At 39.6% G+C, this 24793-nt stretch overlaps 1 protein-coding gene across 1 annotated transcript; it reads left to right on the forward strand.

The window, feature by feature from the left end:
- Positions 1 to 1031: 1031 nt before the first annotated feature.
- Positions 1032 to 24700, forward strand: LOC127432973 (protein AMBP-like). Its single transcript, XM_051684527.1, has 10 exons — positions 1032 to 1196; positions 15824 to 15966; positions 19791 to 19867; positions 19966 to 20082; positions 20351 to 20452; positions 20541 to 20587; positions 20730 to 20805; positions 22857 to 23024; positions 23185 to 23361; positions 24564 to 24700. Exons 1-10 carry the CDS (start codon positions 1092 to 1094, stop codon positions 24590 to 24592), a joined length of 1041 nt encoding a protein of 346 aa, XP_051540487.1. The 5' UTR covers positions 1032 to 1091; the 3' UTR covers positions 24593 to 24700.
- Positions 24701 to 24793: the final 93 nt, after the last annotated feature.

Here is a 24793-nt window from a genome sequence, read left to right on the forward strand (position 1 = left end):
GCAAAAAGGCAGACTGGAACTATTTCAGTCAGACTAACACGTTTACATGACATTTTAAAAAGACAAATTATTGCTTTATTCTGACTGAAATCAGACTTTTAAAATGCATGTAAATGTACTCATTGAGGCACTCACAATGGAAGTAAATGGTGTTAATCTGAAAATGTTAAAATACTGTTTCAAACATATTGCCACAAGACACAAACAACATGCATGTTAACATGATTTTAATGTGATAAAATCACTTACTAAACTTTACTGTGTGAAGTTATCTCCTATTTTATAACTTTTTTGCCATGAAGACATAACATTGTGAGCCCTTAAACGATCATAACAACGACGATATAAACAACTTTACAGCTCAAATAATACATGTGTTTTAACAGAAGAATTAATGCAAGTGCTTTTCTAAAATTATGAGCTTCACATTTCTGATTTCAAACCCTTCAAAAATTGGCCCCATTCACTTTCATTGTAAGTGCCTCACTGGAACCACAATTTTGCTTTTTTTTTTTTTTTTAAGAAAAGGAGGGACGAGTCGTAATTATTTTTTTGGTAATCAACATTATGCCACAAATGCTGTCTATTGGGCTTAACTTGTATTGAACCCGGAATATTCCTTTAAGTTTAATCATCTATCATTATGTGGTTTTTTTTTCTTTCATTACTACAAATCACCATTTGGTTCATCGAAAACTGATATAGGATGACATTGATTTTGCCATTTGTATCATATTTTAAAAACAATTCCAATGAGAAGAAATTGTTCCATTTTACAGGAACCCACCCAGAGCAAGTTATATCTTTTTTTTTTTTTTTTTACTTTGTTGAAACATTCAGTATATAAAGTCACTTTTTGACTCTCACATACTGTAGTGAATTACAGGAATATTATTTGTCCTTATTACTTATTTTTAAAGACCAAAACCCACAAAGAAAAATAAGGCACAGAAACAGAAGAACTTTGTTCTATTTGTTTTGTTGGTGTGTTTTTGGGGGTGGTGTTGCACACACGGCCGGCAGGTCAATGACCTGCAGCTGTGGGTCTTGTCTGGATTAGAGATCAGAACTTAAGTTGGATCACAGACAGAATGCTGCGTGTTTTTCTGGTACTGGCCTTCAGTGGCCTGCTCCATGCTGGACCTCTGCCCTCTGAGCCTCTACTGCAAACCCAAGAGAACTTTAACTTAAACAAGGTAGACTGTAAAGTGACATTCAAGTTGTCAGCCAGTTGTTGTTTCCCTACAGTGTTGGGAGATGGTGTCATGAAGTTAATAATGTCTTTCAGGCCTCTCCACACTGATGCAGGGTCGTTAGCTGAAAACTTGTTTTTCAGCTTCTCAGAATATTTTCTTTTAGCCACTTTAACAGTGTGTTTTGGCCTGATTATACAATATTTTATCCCTGCTTCTGTAAGCACCCTCTTTGGCATGATGAAGCAGTCTGAGTTTTCCTGTAAACCATGGTTTGTCATTGTTGAACATTAAATAAGTCCTAGTAGGAATGCACATATCCTCACAGAAACTGATATATGATGTCACAGTATCTGTGAGCTCGTCCAGGTCTGTGTCTGCAGCTTCAAAAACACTCCAATCAGTGCAGTCAAAGCAGGCTTGTAGTTCCAGCTCTGCTTTCATTTGTCCATCTCTTTACAATCCTTACTACAGGTTTAGCTGATATTAGTTTCTGCCTGTAGATCGGAAGAAGATGAACCAGACAGTGATCAGAGAGTCCTAAAGCTGCACATGGGACAGAGCGATATGCATCCTTTATTGTTGTTCAACAGTGGTCCAGTATATTTCTGTCTCTGGTGGGGCATGTAATGTGCTGTCTGTATTTTGTCAGTTCACGGGTGAGGTCAGCTTTGTTAAAATCGCAGAGAATAATAATAAGTCCGGGAATTGTTGTTCCGTGTCTGTGATCTGATCAACCTGTTACAGCGCTGCATTCACGCATGCGTATGGAGGAATATAAACACTCACCAGAATAAACTTAACTCCGCAATGCGATCCGCTCTGAACAGATGGAAGCCTGGCAGATGTAAGGCGCTGTCTGGAATGGCTTCACTCAGCCAGGTTTCTGTGAAGCACAAGGCAACAGAGTTTGAAAAGTCCTTGTTTGTATGGGTGAGGAGATGTAGTTCATCCGTTTTGTTAGGGAGAGATTGGAGATTCGCTAGATGAATACTCGGCAGCACTGTTTGAAAGCCACAGTCGTTTATTATTACTGGATAAGGATTTTAAAAAATAATTTTATAGATAATGCTGAGGTGGATTTCATTCACAGGTATGAATCCTTGCAATTATCAGTTTTTATTAAAAATAACCATCCAGTGTAAAATGTCTCCAATGGATATAAAGCGTTCTTCGATTTAAATGCGGATGAATGGAGGATTCAGTTTTAAAGGTTCAAGCGCCCCCTGCAGGAATAAAACTCACAAGACAGTTAATGGCTGACAATTTACAATTTCGGTCTGTAGGTCTGTTACCTACACACAACATTGGTATGAATTTAGAAAACATGAAATATATCACACAAGTCATATGTGGAGTCAGTGAAGGTGTTAAAGGCGTCCATAGAAATGATCAGTTGTGTTTAATGGTGAGGAAAGCAGACAGGCATTTCAGATGTGCAGGTAAGAATTGTAATTTTCTGAACGGGTAAAATTTTTCTGAAACATTAACTCTAATGCTTTTTTTGAATGTTTGATATGATATAGTGTATAAATATTTAAGAGTATGCATTGAATTAGGGATGACGCGATTTTACGGTTTTACTATTAACCGCGATTAAAAATATCACGGTTGATTTAACCATAAGAATTTAGAATCCGTGAAAACCGTGAAATGCTTTATTTACATGTGGCAAAATATTATATATAATGTATAAATGTATAATATAAAAGAGTTTTTCATAAGATTATGTAAACCTAAATGGGAAAACTCTGTATGGGTACTGGAGCTGTTGCTATGGTTACGGACGGTGGCCGCGTGGTGCTTTAATGGCAAAGTGTCACGGACTGAACGTGAACTTTCAATTCACGTGAAACTGAAGCTTAAACACACGAATTCCAAAATATAACAGAGGAATTCTATCTACCAGACTCATATCCATCAAAAAAGCGACTTAAATCGGCTATTTGGCAGCATTTAAATGACTGACTGAAGACGACGGATGTAAAGCAAGCAGACAGAAGTCCTAGACAGACACATTCTACAAATTGGACAGGATGCTCCACTAGTCGTCCAACAACAAACTAGTAAGTTTAATATTTTTTATCTGTGGTGATTTTAAAGTGACGAATTAAAGATGCCACTTTTTGTAATGTTTAAGCGTGCTGGCAGCGTATCATATTCAAAAGCACTACAAAGTGTAATTCTACTATGTACTGTTGTTAGTATGTATAGGCAATTGTAATTTGCACTATTCATTAACTTCATACTGTATTCAAAAGGTAGATCACACGTTATTATCATCATCCTCGTTATTATTGTCATAATTAAATGCTGGAGTGTGTATTTCTTCTGATTGCTCATGATCCAAAGTCAAACATCACCAGCTAACAGTTTATGCCTGATTTTTATGTTTATGTTTCTGTTTAAGGAGGATTTTAAAGGGGGAAAAAGTTTTGATTCCAAATAGAAAACAAAATGTAGTTTTAAAGAATAGATCAAAACAGATTAAAATTTTTAATTAATTCTCTTTTCAATTACTTATTCCTAATTACTGTGAGTGTTGAACATGTTACATTTAACAGAATGTCTCCCATTTAACATTCCTGTGGTCACACATGAGTATATACACAAAAAAAGCAAACAAACAAACAATATATATATATATATACAGTTGTGCTCAAAAGTTTGCATACCCTGGCAGAAATTGTGAAATTTTGGCATTGATTTTGAAAATATGACTCTTTTATTTAAGGATAGTGATCATATGAAGCCATTTATTATCACATAGTTGTTTGGCTCCTTTTTAAATCATAATGATAACAGAAATCACCCAAATGGCCCTGATCAAAAGTTTACATACCCTTGAATATTTGGCCTTGTTACAGACACACAAGGTGACACACGCAGGTTTAAATGGCAATTAAAGGTTAATTTCCCACACCTGTGGCTTTTTAAATTGCAATTAGTGTCTGTGTATAAATAGTCAATGAGTTTGTTTGTCTCATGTGGATGCACTGAGCAGGCTAGTTACTGAGCCATGGGGAGCAGAAAAGAACTGTCAAAAGACCTGCGTAACAAAGTAATGGAACTTTATAAAGATGTAAAAGGATATAAAAAGATATCCAAAGCCTTGAAAATGCCAGTCAGTACTGTTCAATCACTTATTAAGAAGTGGAAAATTCAGGGATCTCTTGATTCCAAGCCAAGGTCAGGTAGACCAAGAAAGATTTCAGCCACAACTGCCAGAAGAAATGTTCGGTATACAAAGAAAAACCCACAGGTAACCTCAGGAGAAATACAGGCTGCTCTGGAAAAAGACAGTGTGGTTGTTTCAAGGAGCGCAATACGACGATACTTGAACAAAAATGAGCTGCATGGTCGAGTTGCCAGAAAGAAGCCAATGCCACAAAAAGCCCGGTTACAATATGCCCGACAACACCTTGACACGCCTCACAGCTTCTGGCACACTGTAATTTGGAGTGACGAGACCAAAATAGAGCTTTATGGTCACAACCATAAGCGCTATGTTTGGAGAGCGATCAACAAGTCTTGTGCTCCTTGAAACAACCACACTGTCTTTTTCCAGAGCAGCCTGTATTTCTCCTGAGGTTACCTGTGGGTTTTTCTTTGTATCCCAAACAATTCTTCTGGCAGTTGTGGCTGAAATCTTTCTTGGTCTACCTGACCTTGGCTTGGAATCAAGAGATCCCTGAATTTTCCACTTCTTAATAAGTGATTGAACAGTACTGACTGGCATTTTCAAGGCTTTGGATATCTTTTTATATCCTTTTACATCTTTATAAAGTTCCATTACCTTGTTACGCAGGTCTTTTGACAGTTCTTTTCTGCTCCCCATGGCTCAGTAACTAGCCTGCTCAGTGCATCCACATGAGACAAACAAACTCATTGACTATTTATACACAGACACTAATTGCAATTTAAAAAGCCACAGGTGTGGGAAATTAACCTTTAATTGCCATTTAAACCTGCGTGTGTCACCTTGTGTGTCTGTAACAAGGCCAAATATTCAAGGGTATGTAAACGTTTGATCAGGGCCATTTGGGTGATTTCTGTTATCATTATGATTTAAAAAGGAGCCAAACAACTATGTGATGATAAATGGCTTCATATGATCACTATCCTTAAATAAAAGACAGTTTTTTGGCATGATCAGTCATATTTTCAAAATCAATGCCAAAATTTCTGCCAGGGTATGCAAACTTTTGAGCACAACTGTATATATAATAATCACACACATTTATACCTCTACCTCTCTCTCCACCTCCCCTCCCCGAGAGCCCTCCAAAAACTCCAAATAGTTGCCCCATTTCCCAACAAACAAATCGAAGTGTCCAAATGACACTTCCTCAAAAGCCACCACCCTCCCCATCTCCGTGCACCACTCCTGAAATGGGGGCACCCCAGCCGACCTCCATCCATTAAAATAATTTGCCTGGCGATCATTACACTGGTCAGAACCCAATTTTTTATGTGTTTATTCCCAACATCGATGACCACCCCATCGCCCAAAACACAGAGTCTGGGGCAAAACAAAACCCGAGTGCCCAAAACATCACACACAAAACTCTGAACTTACAACCAAAATTGCTGGATTCAACACACCACCAAAAAAGATGGGTCATGTCTCCATCCTCCGATTGACATCGTCAGCAGGTGGGTGTGGTTTAAGACCAAGCCTATACAATTTAGAGGGGGTCCAATAAAATTGAATTGCATAAGGCACACCCTTGCATCTCTTGATGCAGACTTGACGTATTTTTTTTTCTTTTTCACCCAATATTGGAATGCCCAATTCCCAGAGCGCTTTAAGTCCTCATGGTCGCGTAGTGATTCACCTCAATCCGGGTGGCAGAGGATAAATCCCAGTTGCCTCCGCGTCTGAGACCATCAACCCGTGCATCTTATCACGTGGTTTGTTGCGTGCGTTGCCATGGAGACATAGCACGTGTGGAGGCTTCACGCCATCCACCGCGGCATCCACGCTCAACTCATCACACGTCCCCCCGAGACGAACCACATTATAGTGACCACGAGGAGGTTACCCCATGTGACTCTACCCTCCCTAGCAACCGGGCGAATTTGGTTGCTTAGGAGACCTGGCTGGAGTCACTCAGCATGTCCTGGGATTCGAACTAGCGAACTCCAGGGGTGGTAGCCAACGTCTTTTACCACTGAGCTACCCAGGCCCCAAGACTTGACATTTTTTAGAATCCTAGCCCACACTCCCTCCTCCAATACCAAGTTTAAATCTTTCTCCCATAATCACTTGATAGAAGTTAAAGCTCCATCCCCCAGACTCTGAATTAGCAGGGAGTAATACACTGATGCCTCATGATCTTTTCCAAAAGCAGTAATCACCATTCCCAGAGTATTTACCGCTTTAGGGGGGTGTATGCTACTCCCAAAAATAGTAAAGAGCAGGTGGCGCAGCTGTAAATACCTATAAAACAGAGATCTGGGAGTCCCAAAATGTTGAACCAAATTTTCAAAAGATCTCAACACTCCACTCTCATACAGGTCACCGAGTGTATTAACCTCCCTCATAATCCACTCTTACCAGCAGAAAGGGGACTTATTAATACATAACTTTGGGTTCTGCCATATGCTCGAGGCAACATTTATTTAAATGTCTAAATTAAACACACTGGACACTTTTGTACATACCAAGTGCAAAAGCGAGATAACGGGGTGTAACTTCTCCGATTAGTTTGATAGAAAGGCTTTGCAATGGCGAAATAGGGGCAAGAACTATCTGTTCAATACAAAACCAGGGAGGGGCTCTCTCAGGTGGAAGCGAACAATGAATCAAATGTCTGAGAGCAAATGCATAATAATAAAACAAAATCTTGGGTAGGCCTATCCCACCTTTGTCAATCGGCCTATGTAACTTATTGAAATGTAATCTGGGACGCTTACCATTCCAAATGAAGGACTTCGCTATGCTATCAAATTGCTTGAAATAAGAGAGTGGGACATCTACAGGGAGAGATTGTAGCAGGTAGTTAAATTTTGGAACACAATTCATTTTAATAACATTAACCTTCCCAATCATAGATAAATGAAATGAAGCCCACCTGCCCACATCGCTCAAAAAACTTTTTATTAAGCGGTCAAAATTAACTCTAACTAAATCAGAAATTTTGCTTGGAATAAAATGCCCAAATACTTAATGCCCTGTTTGGGCCACTGAAAGGTGCCCGGCTGAAAAGCTGCTTCTAGCTGGATCAGGGAAATTGGACAGTAACTCTTACACTCACTTGGATCTTTGTCCTTTTTAAGAATCAAACTGATCCGGGCTTGTGTCATGGTTGGCAGAAGCTTTCCATTCTTTAATGATTCCATATAATCTTCTAACAAAAGTGGAGCCAGTTCTGTTGCATAAGATTTAAAAAATTCAGCGGCAAAGCCATCTGGCCCCGGAGCCTTGCCTGTAGGCAAAGCCTTAATTACCTTGCCAAGCTACTCCAAGGTTTTCTCAGAATCAAGAGAATTTTTTTGCTCAGTCATCAGTTTAGGGAGTTCTAATGGTTCCACAAAGTTTCTAATATCTTCATCAGTAGACGAAGACGTGGAACTATAAAGATCAAGATAGAATTCTTTAAAAGCATTATTAATATCAATGGCTGAGGTAAAAATGTCACCACCAGCATATTTCACTGAGGGAATGGTAGAAAAAGACTCTCTCTGCTTTATATATCTAGTCAAAAGCTTCCCTGCTTTGTCCCCCAACTCAAAGTTTGACTGTCTCCTGAATAGCCAAAACCCCACCTTCCGCGACAAAATAGTATTATATCTGTATTTCAATCGGGTCAATTCTCTGAGGCCATCAGACGACATTCGGCGCCTCAGCTCTGCCTCAGAACTTTTAATATTCCCTTCCAACTCCACAAATTCTCGTGCTTTGGAGTTTTTGATGAATGAGGGATACTGTATGATCCGACCCCTAAGAACCGCCTTAAGTGCCTCCCAAGCCACGCCCACAGAGGATACTGAGGACCAGTTGGTCTCCATATAAATATTGATTTCAACCTTTAACATTTGTTGGAATTCAGGATTTTGCAAAAGGTATACATTAAAGCGCCAACTATATGATTTCTTTTTCTCTGAAAATGGCAACACCTCTAAACTCACCAGGGAGTGATCTGAGACTAAAATGTTTCCAATTGAGCAATCCGCAACAGATGAAATGAGGGACTTAGATATATAAAAAAATCTATTCTAGAATAAATCTTATGGACTGATGAAAAAAATGTATAGTCCCTACCAGATGGGTTCAAAAGTTTCCAAATATCTGTAAGACCAAGATTTTTACACATCCTGTGAAGCGTCAGTGTTGCTCTAGGGGGCTTACACACTTTTGCTTCACTATGATCAAGGACTGAGTCCATCAATAGATTAAAGTCTTTTAAATATTATATCATGAGGGGTGCCAACGGTTTGCAACACCCCTTCAAGATCTATAAAAAAAAAAGCCCTGATCATCAGCGTTAGGTGCGTAAATATTAGCCAAAATCAACCTTTGCCCCTGAATTTCTGCTAAAACTATAATGACTCTTCCTCATTTATCTTTACTCTGTTTGAGAAATTTGAATTGTAGATGCTCACTTATCAGTGAAATGACTCCCCTGCTCTTACTTGAGCCAGCACTAAAGAAAAACATGCCCACCCCATATCTTCCAAAAAATTTCCGCTTCCTGTGGGGAAAGATGTGTTTCTTGAAGAAACACTTTATCATATTTCTTATGTTTAAGAAGAGAAATAACCTTCCTTCTTTTTATGGGGTGCCCCAACCCAATCACATTCCACGTGGAGAGAGACAATCCACTCATATTAACATTTGACATTTTGACATATTAGAAAAAATAGATTGTGTGTCAAAAACAAAATTATAAAGACCACATTTCAACATTAGTGCAACAATCAAACCCCGAACTTACCCCAGAACCAAACAAACAGAAAAAAGAAAAACATGCGCATTAACCCCGCGCATGACAGCGCCAACCAATGTCCATCCCTCTAAACTTAAACAGTCCGTGTACGCCTACGAGAGCCCCCACGACAACTTTGCCATCAGATTGCTCAAGTCCGGTGTTTCTATAAAAATTTTGTGAGACAGAATTACATAACAGAAAAAATCTATTAAACAAACTCCAGCCAATAGGCGGGATAAACACAAAGAACATGTAGATTCATCTACATAACTGTCCCGAAGGTGTGTTCCTCCACAAAACAAGCTTCAGCCGCTAGCGGAACCAGCAAAAAAAAAAAAAAAAAAAGCTATTCGGTTTCCTTGGGTAATCAAATGAATGTTCAGTGAGCCAGGCATTCGACTGTTACCCGAGTGCAACAGATGACCCAATCACTCCAATGTCCTGCAAGAAATACTCCACAAAACAAACTCCAACCAATATGAGGCATAAGTACAAAGAACGTGCAGATTCATCCACAACACTGTCCCAAAGGAGTGTTACTATACAAAACAAACTCCAGCCGTTAGGCGGAACCAGCACAAAACGAAACAAAAAAGGCGCCCAGTTTCCTTGGACGGTCAAGTGAATGTTCAGTGAGTCAGATCCACTCGGCTGCAACGCGGGCACCACACAATGACCCACTCACTCCATTGACTTCATGAAGGACATCGCCTGTTGGGCACATGTAAATACTTTGCAGCCATCCTTAGCATCTATTCTAAACCTGGCCGGGAACATCAGTGCAAAAGCAACCCTCCATTGATGCAAGAGTTTCTTGGAGTGTTACTACACAAACAAACTCCAGCCGCTAGGTGGAACCAGCACAAAAAGAAACAAAAAAGGCACCCAGCTTCCTCGGACGGTCAAGTGAATGTTCAGTGAGTCAGGCCCACTCGGCTGCAATGTGAGAATCACACAATGACTTACTCAGTCCATTGACTTTATGAAGGACAAAGCTTGTTGGGGACATCCTTAGCATCTATTCTCAATTTGGCCGGGAATATCAGTGCAAAAGCGACCTTCCGTTGATGTAAGAGTTTCTTGCATTCCTTGAATCGATCACATTTCTCTCGTCAAATTCGCAAAGTCTGGGAACAAGAAAATGTTGTGGTTCTTCCAAGAAAGCCTTCCTTTACTCCTCGTCTCGCGTAGGAATTTGGCCAGAATTGATCGGGGCCTGTCTCCCTCAGCGGATCGCCGAGCCGGAACCCTGTGAGCCTGCTCGATTTCCAGCTTATAGCGTGTTATGTCAAGTAGACTCAGAAAGAGCCCGTCCAGAAATTCCACCATATTCTGACCCTCTGCTCGCTCAGGAATTCCAACAATTCGTAAGTTGTTCCACCGACTACGATTTTCCATATCCTCCAACTTTTCACGCCAAATCTCTTTCACCTCTCTGGCCAAGCTGACTCCCTGGTCCAAAGCCTCTGGAGGGGCATCAGCTTGAGCACGTAAGTGTCTTATAATGTTTCCAGAGCCCGAGGATTTTGAATTCTTTGACATGTTGTCTTCCTAGAACAGTTATGGATCAGAGTGTATCAAATCTCACCGGTTTATATAATTAAAAGTATCAAAACTAGCAAAGTGCGCAGAGTTCGCTGTTCACATGTCCGAACCTCGCATGGCATCACGTGACTCCCCCGCTTTTCACTTTTAAAGAGCGAATAATGTCGAAATTTTCAAGAAAATAATGCATGTTCTTCCTGGCCATCGCTATGAAGCAGCTGTTTGCCTCAAGAGCAGAGTGTTGATGTGAGACAGGTCTTATTTGCTCATGTGACAGTAGGAGGCGCTTCTGACTCAAGTGAGTCATGAGAGAGAACCCGAAGAGAAAGCGCATCTAAACCATCTCTCACTCTAAAGGCCGAAACATACGCAAGTACACAGGCGCTTGGCCAGCGCATGGCCTACACATGGTCCCATTAAAACCTACTTTATATGCGCTCTTGCGTTGCTCTGGCGGTTACAGACCTTACACCACATTGAAGTTTGCTTTTAATAACAATAATAAGCGTTCTTATGATCAGTCACATTAAAACAACATTACCGAATCACGAAAATTTGACTCTGCGGTCCGGTGTTTTATGAAGTCAAAAAACCATCCCAACATATCCAAAATGACTGGATATCCACAGCTACTTGCGGCATCTCCACTGCAGACGCCTTTCCATTTCTTCCTGGCTCGGACAAATTGGTCCCATAGTTGTTTCCATTTTCTCTTTACAGTGTCGTTATCAGAATTTAGGGAAGCTGCAATTTCTTGCCAAGCAAGTTGTTTTATTCAAATGGAGAGGGGACGAGGGGTCGAAAATATGTTTGTATAACTTGTTCGAGAGACGCTCCTCAAATTTCTGCTCCGCCATGACAGTTGTTGACTGAAAACTCCGCTCAAGCACCCCTTGCGGCAACACAGAGAATGCAGCGTGTACCTGCTTTTGATTATGAATTGAGCGTTGACACATTTCACTACGCAACGACGCGTGGAATCGAGTTTGCATAGCAAGGTGCGTCTGCGTTCGCGTACTTGCGTGAAGTATGTTTGGGCCTTAAGGCTGTGTCTCGTTTAGAAGGCTGCATCCTCCGGAGGTTGCATTTGTCGGCCACATACGTCATCGAGGCTGTCTCGTTTCAGAAAAACAAGTAGGACACTTCAAATGCAGCCTTCGAATGCAACATTCTTTCACGGGAATTGGAAGGATACATGAGGTGTATCCTCCGTGGGCACTCACAAACCACAATTCTTTGCTTCAACGGAAATGAACATCATTTGTCTAAAAAATTACGCCAATTTGCCCAAAAATATGATGTTCAAACGCAAGTAATGTTAATTCCCAAGTACTTCAGTAGACAGGTGTCGAGTTTATAATATGTATAATTATAGTAATATATAATTAAAGTATTATAGATTAAATGTACACCTGTAAAATCAATTTCAAACTCTCCTAAAATTTACCTCATGCACTCCCTTCCAAAGGAGTCTAACTCTGTTAGAGAGTGGCGTGCTGTCATAGCAACCATGTTACATTCTGTTTCCGTTTGTCCTACGAAGGCCGTCTCGTTTAAATGAGGCTTGTTTAAAGGAGGACGCTCGGTATACTGCAGCCTTCAAAGGACGCTTCCCAGCTAGCACGCAGCCTTCGAAACGAGACACAGCTTAAATCAGGGGTCGGCACCCTTTTTGACATAGAGTGCCATTTTTTATTTTCCTGGTCAATGGCTGTGCCGACGCTCCCCTTCTTTGATTAATGATCATGAAAGTGTGTGGAATTTTAAATATTTCTTATATTATGTCATACATTTTTCAAATCACACTGAGGGGTAATTACTAGCACGCAAGCAACACCGAGAGAGAAACAGGCTATTTTATTTATATAAAGTTTTTCGCACCTGACCTGCATTCCAATCTACATCTTGATGTAATCCTTCCTCATGATCACGCAGTGTGTTTTCATCAGCTGAATGGGAGACTAAACACTATTAAAGTGTGACGAGACTCACGCTGCACATGCAAGCCATTCACGCATCACAAGCCGATCAGCTGTTTAGCCCTTTTTCATAGAATTTCACCTGCAGAATCCTAAAACTTTATTTTCAGGTTTAATTTATATTTTGAATAGACTCTTAATCTCACGTTGTGGGTTTGTGCTTTCTCTTTTAATCGTTGAATGCAATTTTGTGTGTGACTATGGTTTAAGGAGGGTGTACTTGTATGCTGGGTTGGAAATCTCAAGGATTAATAGTGGTGTTTTCCTTATTACATCACATGTTGTTCTGAAAGCAAAAAGAAACAAATGAAACACAGAATGTAGGCTGTCATCCGTGCAGCCTGACCCAAGCAAAGGGATCGTGTTTACTCGTGTGATTAATCGAAAGTGATGTGCTGCCGGCTCATGATGAGCGAGTGGTTTGTTTGGTATACTGCAGTCTCGTCACATTTTAACTTTTTGTTTAGTCTCCCATTCAGCTCATGAAAACACACTGCTTGATCATGAGGAAGGATTGTATCATGATGTAGATTGGAAAGCAGGTGTGGAATTTATATAAATAAAATAGTCTACTTCTCTCTCGCCGTTGCTGGTGTGCCAGGGATTACCCCACGCGTGCCATAGGTTGCCGACCCCTGTACTAAACAAACAGCTGTCTGTATCACTTTATGTCAGGAAAATTTCTTTTGTCAGAAAATAAAACTTGTAATCCTGAAAAAGTTTTTGAAAATGTAACTGTAATCTGATTACATTTTTTATGTAACAGTTAACACATTTTTGTACCCTGATTACCTAACACCATTACAAGCAGTGGCGATTTTAGGGGGTGGCCTGTGGTGGCCTGGGCCACCCCTGAAAGCTCATTGGCCACCCTGTGGCCACCCCAGAACTGATTGGTAGTTCATCATGTTCATCAACACAAGAACGAAGAACCAATAGAAACGCCTGTCAATCAAAGATGACATCTCAGGTCATTTGTTGATTTAGAGCCACACTGACCCAGGGTCAGTTTTATATTTCTGACCATTATAGTAGTGGTGGAACTGAAGCTGTGTGAGCTGATCTTTGATCAGTGGGGGGAGGGGCAGGCCGCGGGTGGCCAGGCAGGTGCCGCAGGTCGCGGGCACCAGGTCTGGAGTATAATGGTCGTTCAGAAGCACGAAGCTGATGTGAGCTAGCGTCTACCTCCAAATCGACGACGTCGATTTGTGGTCAAAAAGAAAGCTGTTATTTGAGAGGTATGTTCATCTAATCTATCGTTTAATTTATCCCGAATTTTTTCATTGTTACAGTAGCTAGGTTAAAGAGTAAGCTAGACCCTACACATTCAGCATGTTGTCTTTATATTGACATGAAATATGAAATGCCATGTTTTCTGATTTAATGACGGAGGTGTGTAAAGCGTTTTACAGATGTATATGTTCAATAGCTAAAGTTATATATATATGGCTAACCTGTGTGTGAAATGGAAGGGTTTGTGCTGTGACTGTACTTAAAATCTTTACATGAGTTATTTATGAGCTCTTTATGTGTATTATTGGTCAGTCAGACCAATAAAATCTTCAACGTTTTTATTATTTGACATTTTAAATATGCAGAGGCAGGGCAAATTGCACTTAAATGCCGCAAATGATTTGACTAATTATTTTATTTGGTAATATTCAAAGTAATTGAAGCTATCAGAACATGTGGAAAATAAACCTGAGTAGACACTGTAAATAGAGTTTTGGTTTTTACTGTATTCAGAGCTCAATCTGTAATTTTGGGGTTTCAAGACAGACACCTATAAGCCCTCGTAGCCAATTTCACAGACTGATTTGTACCCAATTTAACAATATTTCTGCTGGACAGTGCAGTTATAGCTAATAAATGAATGAATAATTGATTGAATTATTGATTGAATTGCGCCTCAATCAGTTATCACCTGTACTTGTATCTTTTTATGATTATACACTATACCTGATGTTATATGTAGATTAATTCTCTACAATGAGAATAGCTCTTAAAAATGTGTAACTGACTTTTCCTAAACAATTACTGATTTAAAAATGGATGTTATGTTAAAATAACCAGAGATTCCCAGAAACTGTAATAGGTTGAAATAGAACAGGAATAGAAAACTGTCAAATGTCAAAACAACAGTCTGATATTGAATACAAACAATTCAGTGAATGCTAACATGAGTTTAAGAATTCATTTATTCTACATGTGTAGATGTTGAAGCAAAGCAATGTGATATTTACACATTTTAATCATGTGCCATTCATAAAGGTTCTCCTGGTATCGCCACCCCACACTAGGTATGTGCCCCATCTTGGCCACCCCAGTAAAAATGTCCTGGATACGCCACTGATTACAAGTAATCCATTATTTCCCAAGCCTGTCCACAGGTTTATTTGTAAGGTGTTGTGGACAGTATTTAGAGTCTGTTGGTGATTCTTTATAGGTGTCTGACAGAACAACGGATTGCTTTAATAAACTGATGCAGAAGAAAAAACTGTTTAATGCCTTGAACTACATGTTGCGCACCCACAATAATCTTACATTTACGCACTTTTGAAGCACTTTGTTTACACATAAGCACATCACTGAGCTCGGGATGCGCATAAGCGATTGTGCCGTAGATTGGGGCGTCTCTTATTCTATACCACCTCTTTGTGTGTGTGTGTGTGTGTGTGTGTGTGTGTGTATTTATCAGTTTTCTTGTTATAGGGCTTCCCTTAGCATCCACATATCCCCCAGAAATACATTCACTTAGACGTTTTTACAGTTGTTATATGCATTTTTTGCATCAGTGCTGTTGCATAATAAGAAAATGTGCAAATAACTGTAAAACGGTGAACCGCGATTTATTTATTTATTTATTTATTTATTTTTCTCAGACGGTAATCTAACCGTCAAAAACTCACACCGCGGCATCCCTACATTGAATATACTTTATTTATCTGTGCATTAATTTAAACTGTTATTATGCATTGTGTAATGTGTTGTAATGAAACAGAACACTTCCCAAACCATATCCCCCCCACCCCCAAATCCACATTTGGTCCCCCTCAGTGTTCAAACCAAATCTACACCATTGCTTTCTAATGCATCCATTTGAAACTCTAATTGACCTAATTTCTCCTAATCTGACCTCTGACTCCTTTCCTTCACTTCTCTCCTCTAAAAGTTCATGGGAAAATGGTATGATATAGCGGTGGCATCCACGTGCCCTTGGCTCAAGCGTCATAAGGGAGATGCACCCATCGGCACTTTAGAGCTGCAGTCCAGTGACTCTGCCAAAACTGTCAGCATGACCCGCACTGTCCTCAGGTACGACACAGTAATGCAGCATTTCATCTATAAATCTTAAAGGGATAGTTCACCCAAAAATAAACATTCTGTCACTATTTACTCAACCTAATGTTGTTTCAAACCTGAATGATTTTCTTCCGTGGAACACAAAAAGATACATTTTGAAGAATGTACACACTACTGTTTTCCAGCCCATGAAAGCGGGGACTGTTATCATTTTAGCTTTTCAGTCTGTTCCTCACACAAAGATATCGAATGGCTTCAGAAGACTTGGAATACAGCGCTCGAGTCATATCCTCATGCAACCCTGCATCCACATGCGTGTACATTGTATTTTGGCTTCACTATACGCAACACATAATTTAATTTAATTTAAATTCAGAAGATGCTGGGCTGTCAGTAAAGGGTTAAACTTTCAACGCACGGAGTCATGTGACAAAACAACATGGTGCCGATCACAGTGGAGTTTGTCTTTGGGAGAAACAGCAACAAAACTACATCTGGTAAGAAACCTAATTAAGTGTTTACACCGAAAACTGTTTGAGTCAAAAGATTACAGTCTCTAGTTTTAGCTGATATGCCATTTTTAAAATTTGAGCAATTTATTGCGAAACACCACACCGCTGAACACAATGTACACTATAGTGTACAATAGCGCTATTTTTTTTCATTAGAAATTCTATATTTACTGTGCATCACATATCATATTGAGAAAAAAATTTGCTTTCAGAGGCTTTATATGGCGTTATGATGAAAATAAGGTGCATTTCGAACTGTTCTGAGACCAGTGCAGACAGACAGCACACTGGAGGTTAAATCATTCACTAAATAGGGAGCAAGGTAGCATCCTATATCTTTCCTATGCAGCTAAGTCCATTCACTCCTAAAATCCGACCAAAAGTTCAGTTTTAGGCTGCAGATGATGTTTGGACTGCTTAACATGTTTGGCAGACATGGGACAATGGTAATCAGAACTTAGATTCAGAATTGGTAATGTATTATTTTATTTTAACATGGTTGGCAGTGATTGGATGATGCTGGCCTTTGCTTTGAATAATCAGAATCAGAATGAGTTTTATTGCCAAGTGTTCTCATGTACACAAGGAATTTTGTTTTGGTGATAGGAGAAACAAGTGCACACAAAACATTACAGTGAGACACAGAATATAAAACAAGGTAAGAGTATAAATAGACATGCAAATAATAGGACATATAAAAGAATGGCATATGTACAAGTGCAAGTGGTAATGTATGTGCAAGGTAGGGGTATGTACAGTTATTAAATTAAATATGTGAATTTACATATGTACATGAAATATGTATTTACATTATTGCACTATGGGGGAGTCCTGAGGCAGTTTAATTGTTCATGTGGAAAATGGCCTGAGGGTAAAAACTGTTCTTGTGCCTGGATGTCCTGGCGCTCAGTGCTCTGTAGTGCTGGCCAGAGGGCAACAGTTCAAAGAGGGAGTGGGCTGGGTGTGTGGGGTCCAGAGTGATTCTACCTGCACGTTTCCTCACTCTGGAGACGTACAGGTCTTGAAGGGTGGGCAGGGGGGCAACAATAATCCTCTCAGCAGTCCTGACTGTCCGTTGTAGTTTCCTTCTGTCTGATTTGGTGGCTGAACCAAACCAGACAGTTAGAGATGAACACAGGACAGACTCAATGACGGTCAGGTTGAACTTCCTCAGATGGCAGGTTGAACTTCCTCAGCTGGCGAAGGAAGTACAACCTCTGCTGAGCCTTCTTCACAATGGAGTCTGTGTGGGTGTCCCACTTCAGGTCCTGAGAGATGGTAGAGCCAGGAACCTGAATGTCTCCACTGCTGCCACAGTGCTGTTCAGAATGGGTGGGGGGGATTTCTCCTGAAGTCCACTATCATCTCCAGTGTTTTGAGTGTGTTCAGCTCAAGGTTGTTGTGACCGCACCAGACAGCCAGATGATCAACCTCCCATCTGTATGCAGACTCGTCACTGTCTTGGATGAGGCCGATGACTGTGGTGTTGTCTGCAACCTTCAGGAGCTTGACAGCGGGGTCCTTTGCAGTGCAGTCATTCGTGTACAGGAAGAAGAGCAGTGGAGAGAGAACGCATCCCTGAGGAGCACCAGTGCTAATAGTGAGGGTCCCGGATGTGAGTTTACCCAGTCTCACTAGCTGCTGCCTATCTGTCAGAAAGCTGGTGATCCATTGACAGATTGGGGTGGGCACGGAGAGCAGGGTCAGTTTGGTTGAGAGAAGATCAGGCATGATGGTACTGAAGGTTGAACTGAAGTCCACAAACAGGATCCTTGCATAAGTCCCAGGTCTGTCGAAGTGTTGCAGGATATAATGCAGTCCCATATTGGCAGCATCATCCACAGACCTGTTTGCTCGGTAAGCAAACTGAAGGGGGTCGAGCAGGGGTCCAGTGATGTCCTTCATGTAGGCCAAAACCAGTCTCTCAAATAACTTCATGACCACAGACGTGAGAGCGACAGGTCTGTAGTAATTAAGGTCTGTAATCCTGTGATTTTCTTTTTTTTTTTTTTTTCTCGGAATGATGGTGGAGCATTTGAAGCAGCAGGGAACTTCACACTGCTCTAGCAGATCTGTGTGAAGATGGGGGCCAGTTGGTCAGTGCAGACTTTCAGACAGGCAGGTGAAACTGTCTGGGCCTGAAGTCTGAATAAGAATTATTTATGTTAATTTCTGATGGTAAAATGCTTCTTGTTTGTTTGACAGTGTAAAGAGAGAACATTGAGATTTTGTTGCCAAAGAAGAAAAAAACACTGTAACAAGTCAAATCAAGTCAAATAAATTTTTTGTTTAGTTTTTTTATGTGCTTTTCCCAATACACATTGTTCCAAAGCAGCTTTACAGAAAAACAGCTGTAATGTCTGTAACATCTCAAAAACATGAAAAAACAATATACTAACCATATGTGGACATACATTTTTAGGAAAACTTTTTGCTCTAGAATTTTCTATTTTTTGCATGTTTATTAGGTGCTACAGTTTCAAATCAAAAAGAGAAATGGAAAATGCACACAGCAGACATGCTCAGGTTTCAGGATATTGTCATGATCCTTCTCTGTCTGCCCTTCTGTCCTTGTCGGTTGTTTGTTTGTGTTATGTATGAGCACATGGCTTAGTCTAGTGTTTTTGTTTGCCATGTGCTCTCCCAACTCCACCCCCTCATTCCCTCTGGCCTCACCCCTAGATTAGTCCTCCTTATGTTGATTGTCTTCACCTGTTTCCTCTTGTGCCTTGTCTGTATTTATTGTGCTCCCTTCCTCTTGTGTTTGTCGGATCGTTTTCGTTCCCATGTCTGTTCACCAGTGTTTGTGTGTTACTCCACTGTCTGGTTAGTTATTTTGTTTATCAATTATCAGTTTTTGATGTTTTGTTTGGTTTCTTACAAGTTTTCTCCCACGTGAAAGTTTTGTGTTTCATGTTTTTTTGAGGGGTTTTTTCTTAATAAAATAATTTGTTTCACTCATTCCTGCATTTGGGTCCTCCTTACTGTGAATCCCCTGACAGATATGGACTACTTTTATAGTACATTGTGGAGCTTGACAGCTCCAGTCCCCATTGTATTTCATTGCATGGGAAAACAGCGACAAGGACAATACATATATATATGTCCTTTTGTAGTCCACGGAAGAAATAAAGTCATACAGGTATGCAATGGAAAAAAACAAACATTTTCATTTTTGGGTGAACTTTTCCTTTTTTTAAAAGACTTATTATATTTCATCAAATTAAAAATGAAGCCAGTTGGTGTGGAACAATGTCTTTTAAGTATCAAACTTATTTGTGTCATGACACCATGTATGCCAGTTATTATTCACTTATTTTGCAGGCATGGAACCTGTATGTCCATCAGTGGAGAGTATCAGCTCACCAAAACACCTGGAAGATTCCAGTGCCACAATGCCAGTGGGTACAACATTATAACTGGCTCATAAGCCAATTCATAATCATAAGTGTTCTCCGCTGAAGTTCAAGGATTTGTGACTGTTGTGTCTTTCCTATAGAATGGAAGGCTGACGTTGATGCCTACGTGGTGCATACTAACTATGATGAGTATGCACTGGTGGTGATAATTAGTCACAAGACAGGTGGCGACAAATCCACATCTGTGAAACTCTACGGTAAGGAATCTAAAACTGATATCTTAAGGAATAAATGATTAGTTCAATATACACTGTTTTCTGTGGTTATATGAGAACAGAATTTTTTTATAAAGTTTAAATCTGTCTGTCAAATCGACAAAATTTCTCGATTTCTGTTACTCACATTACATCAAATTGCCAACTCTCCTTAAAAATAAATGACTTCGGTCTCTTTGTCACTGCAAATCGCTGTCAGTATGAACGCCCTGTTTAAGCAATGAGGATCTTGTTATACTCCCCTCTGTAGGTCGTTCTACGCAACTGCGACCCACACTCATCGAAGACTTCAAGACTCTGGTGGCAGAACAGGGATTGAGTGAAGACACTATAGTAATCAAACAAAACAAAGGTACCTTGATGATACAAAAACCAACATAAAACATGCCTTTTCTGCCAGCCCTATGTCATTATTACTGTATTATCCTTTGTGTCTTTAGAGGAATGTGTTCCAGGTGAACAGATCACACCAGAACCACAGATCCAGGTAAAGACCTCATCACTGCACTGTAAAAGCGATTAAAAGCTTCCCTTACAACATAAATAATAGATGTTTTCATTTGTAGTGAAAGTATTAGTGACTATTAGATAAGCTTTATTTATCCTGTCATTTGATCTGATCACAATAGAGGGCGAAGAGGAATGTGGTTCTGTCACCCCCTGATGAAGGATCGGGTGATGACACGCCCATGTTCAGAGGACCTGGTAAGTAATAGTGCCACTATCATATATAGAAGTGAACAATCATGATTCATATGTATGTGTTGACAAATAACATGTTTTTTCAGTGTCAAGATGTTACAAAAAAAATGTATATGAATGAATGAGGGAGAGTGTGTATTTTTTGACATTGTGACTGACTGGTCACCATTTTCTTTAAGTTTTTCCACTTTAAAGGTCAATTAAGTATTCCTCCTGTGTGGCAAATTATGTTTTAAAAGTACAAATTTGGCAGTTGTAATCACACACAATCCCTTTGAAGCAGATCTAGACATGTGGTGCTGGAGAGGAGGAGGGTTTCAGAGTGAAAACTCTTGTAGCGTGCAGCAGCGAAAAGATCAAGTTGATTGGCTAAGAGATTACATATCAAAGGACCTATCTACTGTACTGCACCGCACCATGTAGAGTTTCATGAATGCTAATAAATAAAAATTATTTATGCTGAAAATCTTTCTGTAATGTTTGATGTTACACAGCATGACTGAATAAAGGAACATGGAAGTATATTCATGTGAACATTACAAGTTTAATTAATAGTGTGAGATCAAACTTAACCTTATTTTATTACATAACATTGTCGAATGCTTGATTCTGAATGTTTAAAGGCATAGTTCACCCAAAAATGAAAACTCTCTCATCATTTACTCACCCTCATGCAATCCCAGATGTGTATGACTTTCTTTTTTCCATAGAACACAAACAAAGATTTTTAGATGAATATTTCAGCTCAGTAGGTCCATACAATGTAAGTCAATAGTGACCAAAACTTTGAATATCCAAAAAACATATAAAGGCAGCATAAAATTAATCCATATGACTATAATGGTTAAATCCATATCTTCAGAAGCAATATGATGGGTGTGGGTCAGAAAAATATCAATATTTAAGTCCTTTTTTTTATTATAAATCTCCACTTTCACTTCCACATTCTTTTTCTTTTGTTTTTTTGGCGATTTGCACAATATAGTAATACATTGATGCAATGTACACACAAACATGCTGAGCCGTGGGAACAAGTGCGATCGACTGACCCCGCCTCCAGATCAAACCCTTTTCTGCACTCCCTGACATTCACCGTGACCAAATCACTGCGATGAAATCAACATTTCTATTCATTTTTATCTATTTTAAGTAGTATTAAAGGAAATATTAAGAGTGGAACAGGAAATCAGATGGGGAAAAAGAGTGGGACAAAAGGCAGAATCGAACCACGGTTGCTAGGATGACATTACACGTTCACACCATCGCTGCAGCAACACCTATTGACTAGTTCGTGCTATATTTCGGTAGTTTCACCAGACTATTGGAGAAGGATATAGCTGCAGGCATTGCTCCAAACCATTAAAGATATAGGGAGCCCCTTACCATAACCGTGAGTGGACCTGACACCCCTTTTGGAGTTGGCGCAACCCCCTTTTGGAGTAACCACGCCTCTTTTGGTCTAACCCTGCCGTCTTTTGGAGATTCTGCCCTAATTTGGAGGTCTCCGGCCTGTAGCTGTACCTACTTATACTATTGGGGTGCAAATAGCTGCACTGTGTGTAATGCTATTTTTTAAGGCATAATTTACAATCACATTTTTTTATCAAACCACAGAATGTAGACTTTAAGACATTACAGACATTACAGCTTCATTTTCTGTTAAAACATGATTTCCTGTAAAGCTGCTTTGAAAGGATGTGTTGTGAAAAGCACCGTACAAATAAAAATGATTTGACTTGACAAAAATCTGTGTAGTGCAGCATGATTAGAATTTCCGGTCCATTTTTCTGGAAGAGAAAGACTCTAAAAGGGAATTTTGTCAACCTTTAGGACAACATTAGCAAATAGATGCCATCAAAGCTAACACACATGGACTAAAGCCACAAAACTCCAATTTCGATTTATAGAGTTTAAAACCAAATCACTATTTGAATAGAATTTATTTTCCTCACGAAAATTTGTGTTCTTTGCAGTCCAGCCAAATTATGAAATTCTGTGATAAATATATGGCCGTTTTCCTTTATTTGTGTGTGTGTGTGTGTGTGTGACTATAGAAGCGTGCAAGGCTCAGCCAGATTCCGGTCCGTGTTTTGGAATGTTCCAGCGGTACCATTATAACTCGTCCATCATGACCTGTCAGGTGTTTACCTTTGGAGGCTGCATGGGCAATCAAAACAACTTTGTGACCGAAAAGGAGTGTCAGCAGAGCTGTCGCACTGAGGGTAGGTGTGTGTGTGTGTGTGTGTGTGTAATCATGAGCATGTTACGCTGACATTTCTGTACTATGGTATATTGGGAGGTCCGAGGCTTTGGTTTGGGAATGGGAATTTAGGATTTGTGATCCTAAAATTTACACTATACTCCTCTGTTTTGTCCATCTAGCTGCCTGTAGGCTGCCCATGGACGCTGGCCCCTGTAAAGCATTCTCAGATCTGTGGGCCTTTGATTCAACCATTGGAAAGTGTGTGTCTTTCAAATATGGAGGCTGCAAGGGCAACGGTAACAAATTCTACAGTCAGAAAGAGTGCGAAGAGTACTGTGGAGTTCTTATGAGAGATGGTAAGAGACACACACACACACTCACTGTTTCTTTAAAAGGATGGTTCACATTTTTTCATTTATCTCACCCTCATGCCATCCCAGATGTGTATGACTTTCTGTCTTCTGTAGAACACAGATTAAGGTTTTTAAAAGAATATCTCAGCTCTGTTGGTCCATACAATGCAAGTGAATGGTTACCAGAACTTTATGTCCAAAAGGGACATAAAGCAGTTTAAAAGTAATACACACGACTCTAGTGGTTAAATCCATGTCTTCTTAAGTGATATGATAGGTGTGGGTGAAATACAGATCAATATTTAAGTCCTTTTTTACTGGTGTGGAAGTGACTTTCACATTCAGCCACCTACTGGTTAGGGCTAGACTAAGGTGGATATTGATAGTAAAAAAAATAAAAAGCATTTAAATATAGATCTGTTTCTCACCCACACCTGTCATATTACTTCAGAAGATATAGATTAAAACACTGGAGTCATATGAATTACTTTTATACTGCCTTTATGTGCTTTTTGGGCCTTCTGATTTCTGGTCACCATTCAATTGCATTGTATGGACAAAAAGAGCTGAAATATTCATTTAAAAATCTCCATTTGTGTTCAGCAGAAGAGAGAAAGTCATACACATCTAGGATGGCATGAGGGTGAGTAAATGATGAGAGAATTTTCATTTTGGGGTGAACTATCCCTTTAAAAAACATTATGATGTTCAATTAATAAGAAATATTTAAGATTCTGCACTATTTGTAGGTAACTAAGCAAATTTGTAACATTGATCATGTTAGCTCCTTTATACAAAAGGTCAGATTTTCTTGCTTCTGTTGATGCACACAAGATGCTGTATGAAACATTCTCAAATCATGCTGGATAACATGATCATCAGGTTTCATACATATTTGTTGAGTCCATAGCAGCTTGATTGCATGCTGTCATTAAAGTGAAAGGGGGACCTACCAAAGAAATGACCAATACATTTAGAAATTCATATAATTTGTCAGTTCAACTCTTCACTCAAATTGTTGTGCTTAAACACTTGTATTAAATAAACAAATGCAAAATAGAAGCATTTACACAATTGACCTCTGACCTTTGGACCCCTCTGCATATTATTACCAATATAAGGAGCAGATTAAATTGTGAAACTTGTGTATTGATCAGTATTTATGTACATTACAAAGGACCGATTTTGCTTTTATGTGCTTACAGGAGATGACGAGTTTATGAAAGTGAACTGAGAATGAAGTGATGGAGCATAATTTTTCAAACCATAAAGTGCAACACTGAGCAGTTTCCACAGGCATTAACTTCAGCATTAATACAATAAATAGAGACCTGTTTAATCATCTGTCTCTGCACTTTATTTTTTTAACCAATATACCATCATACGCTGCTGTGATGCTGTAGGGGACACCTGGAGTCATAGTAAGATTTTGTAC

Source organism: Myxocyprinus asiaticus, chromosome 42, assembly GCF_019703515.2.
Source record: "Myxocyprinus asiaticus isolate MX2 ecotype Aquarium Trade chromosome 42, UBuf_Myxa_2, whole genome shotgun sequence".
Taxonomy (NCBI): Eukaryota; Metazoa; Chordata; class Actinopteri; order Cypriniformes; family Catostomidae; genus Myxocyprinus; species Myxocyprinus asiaticus.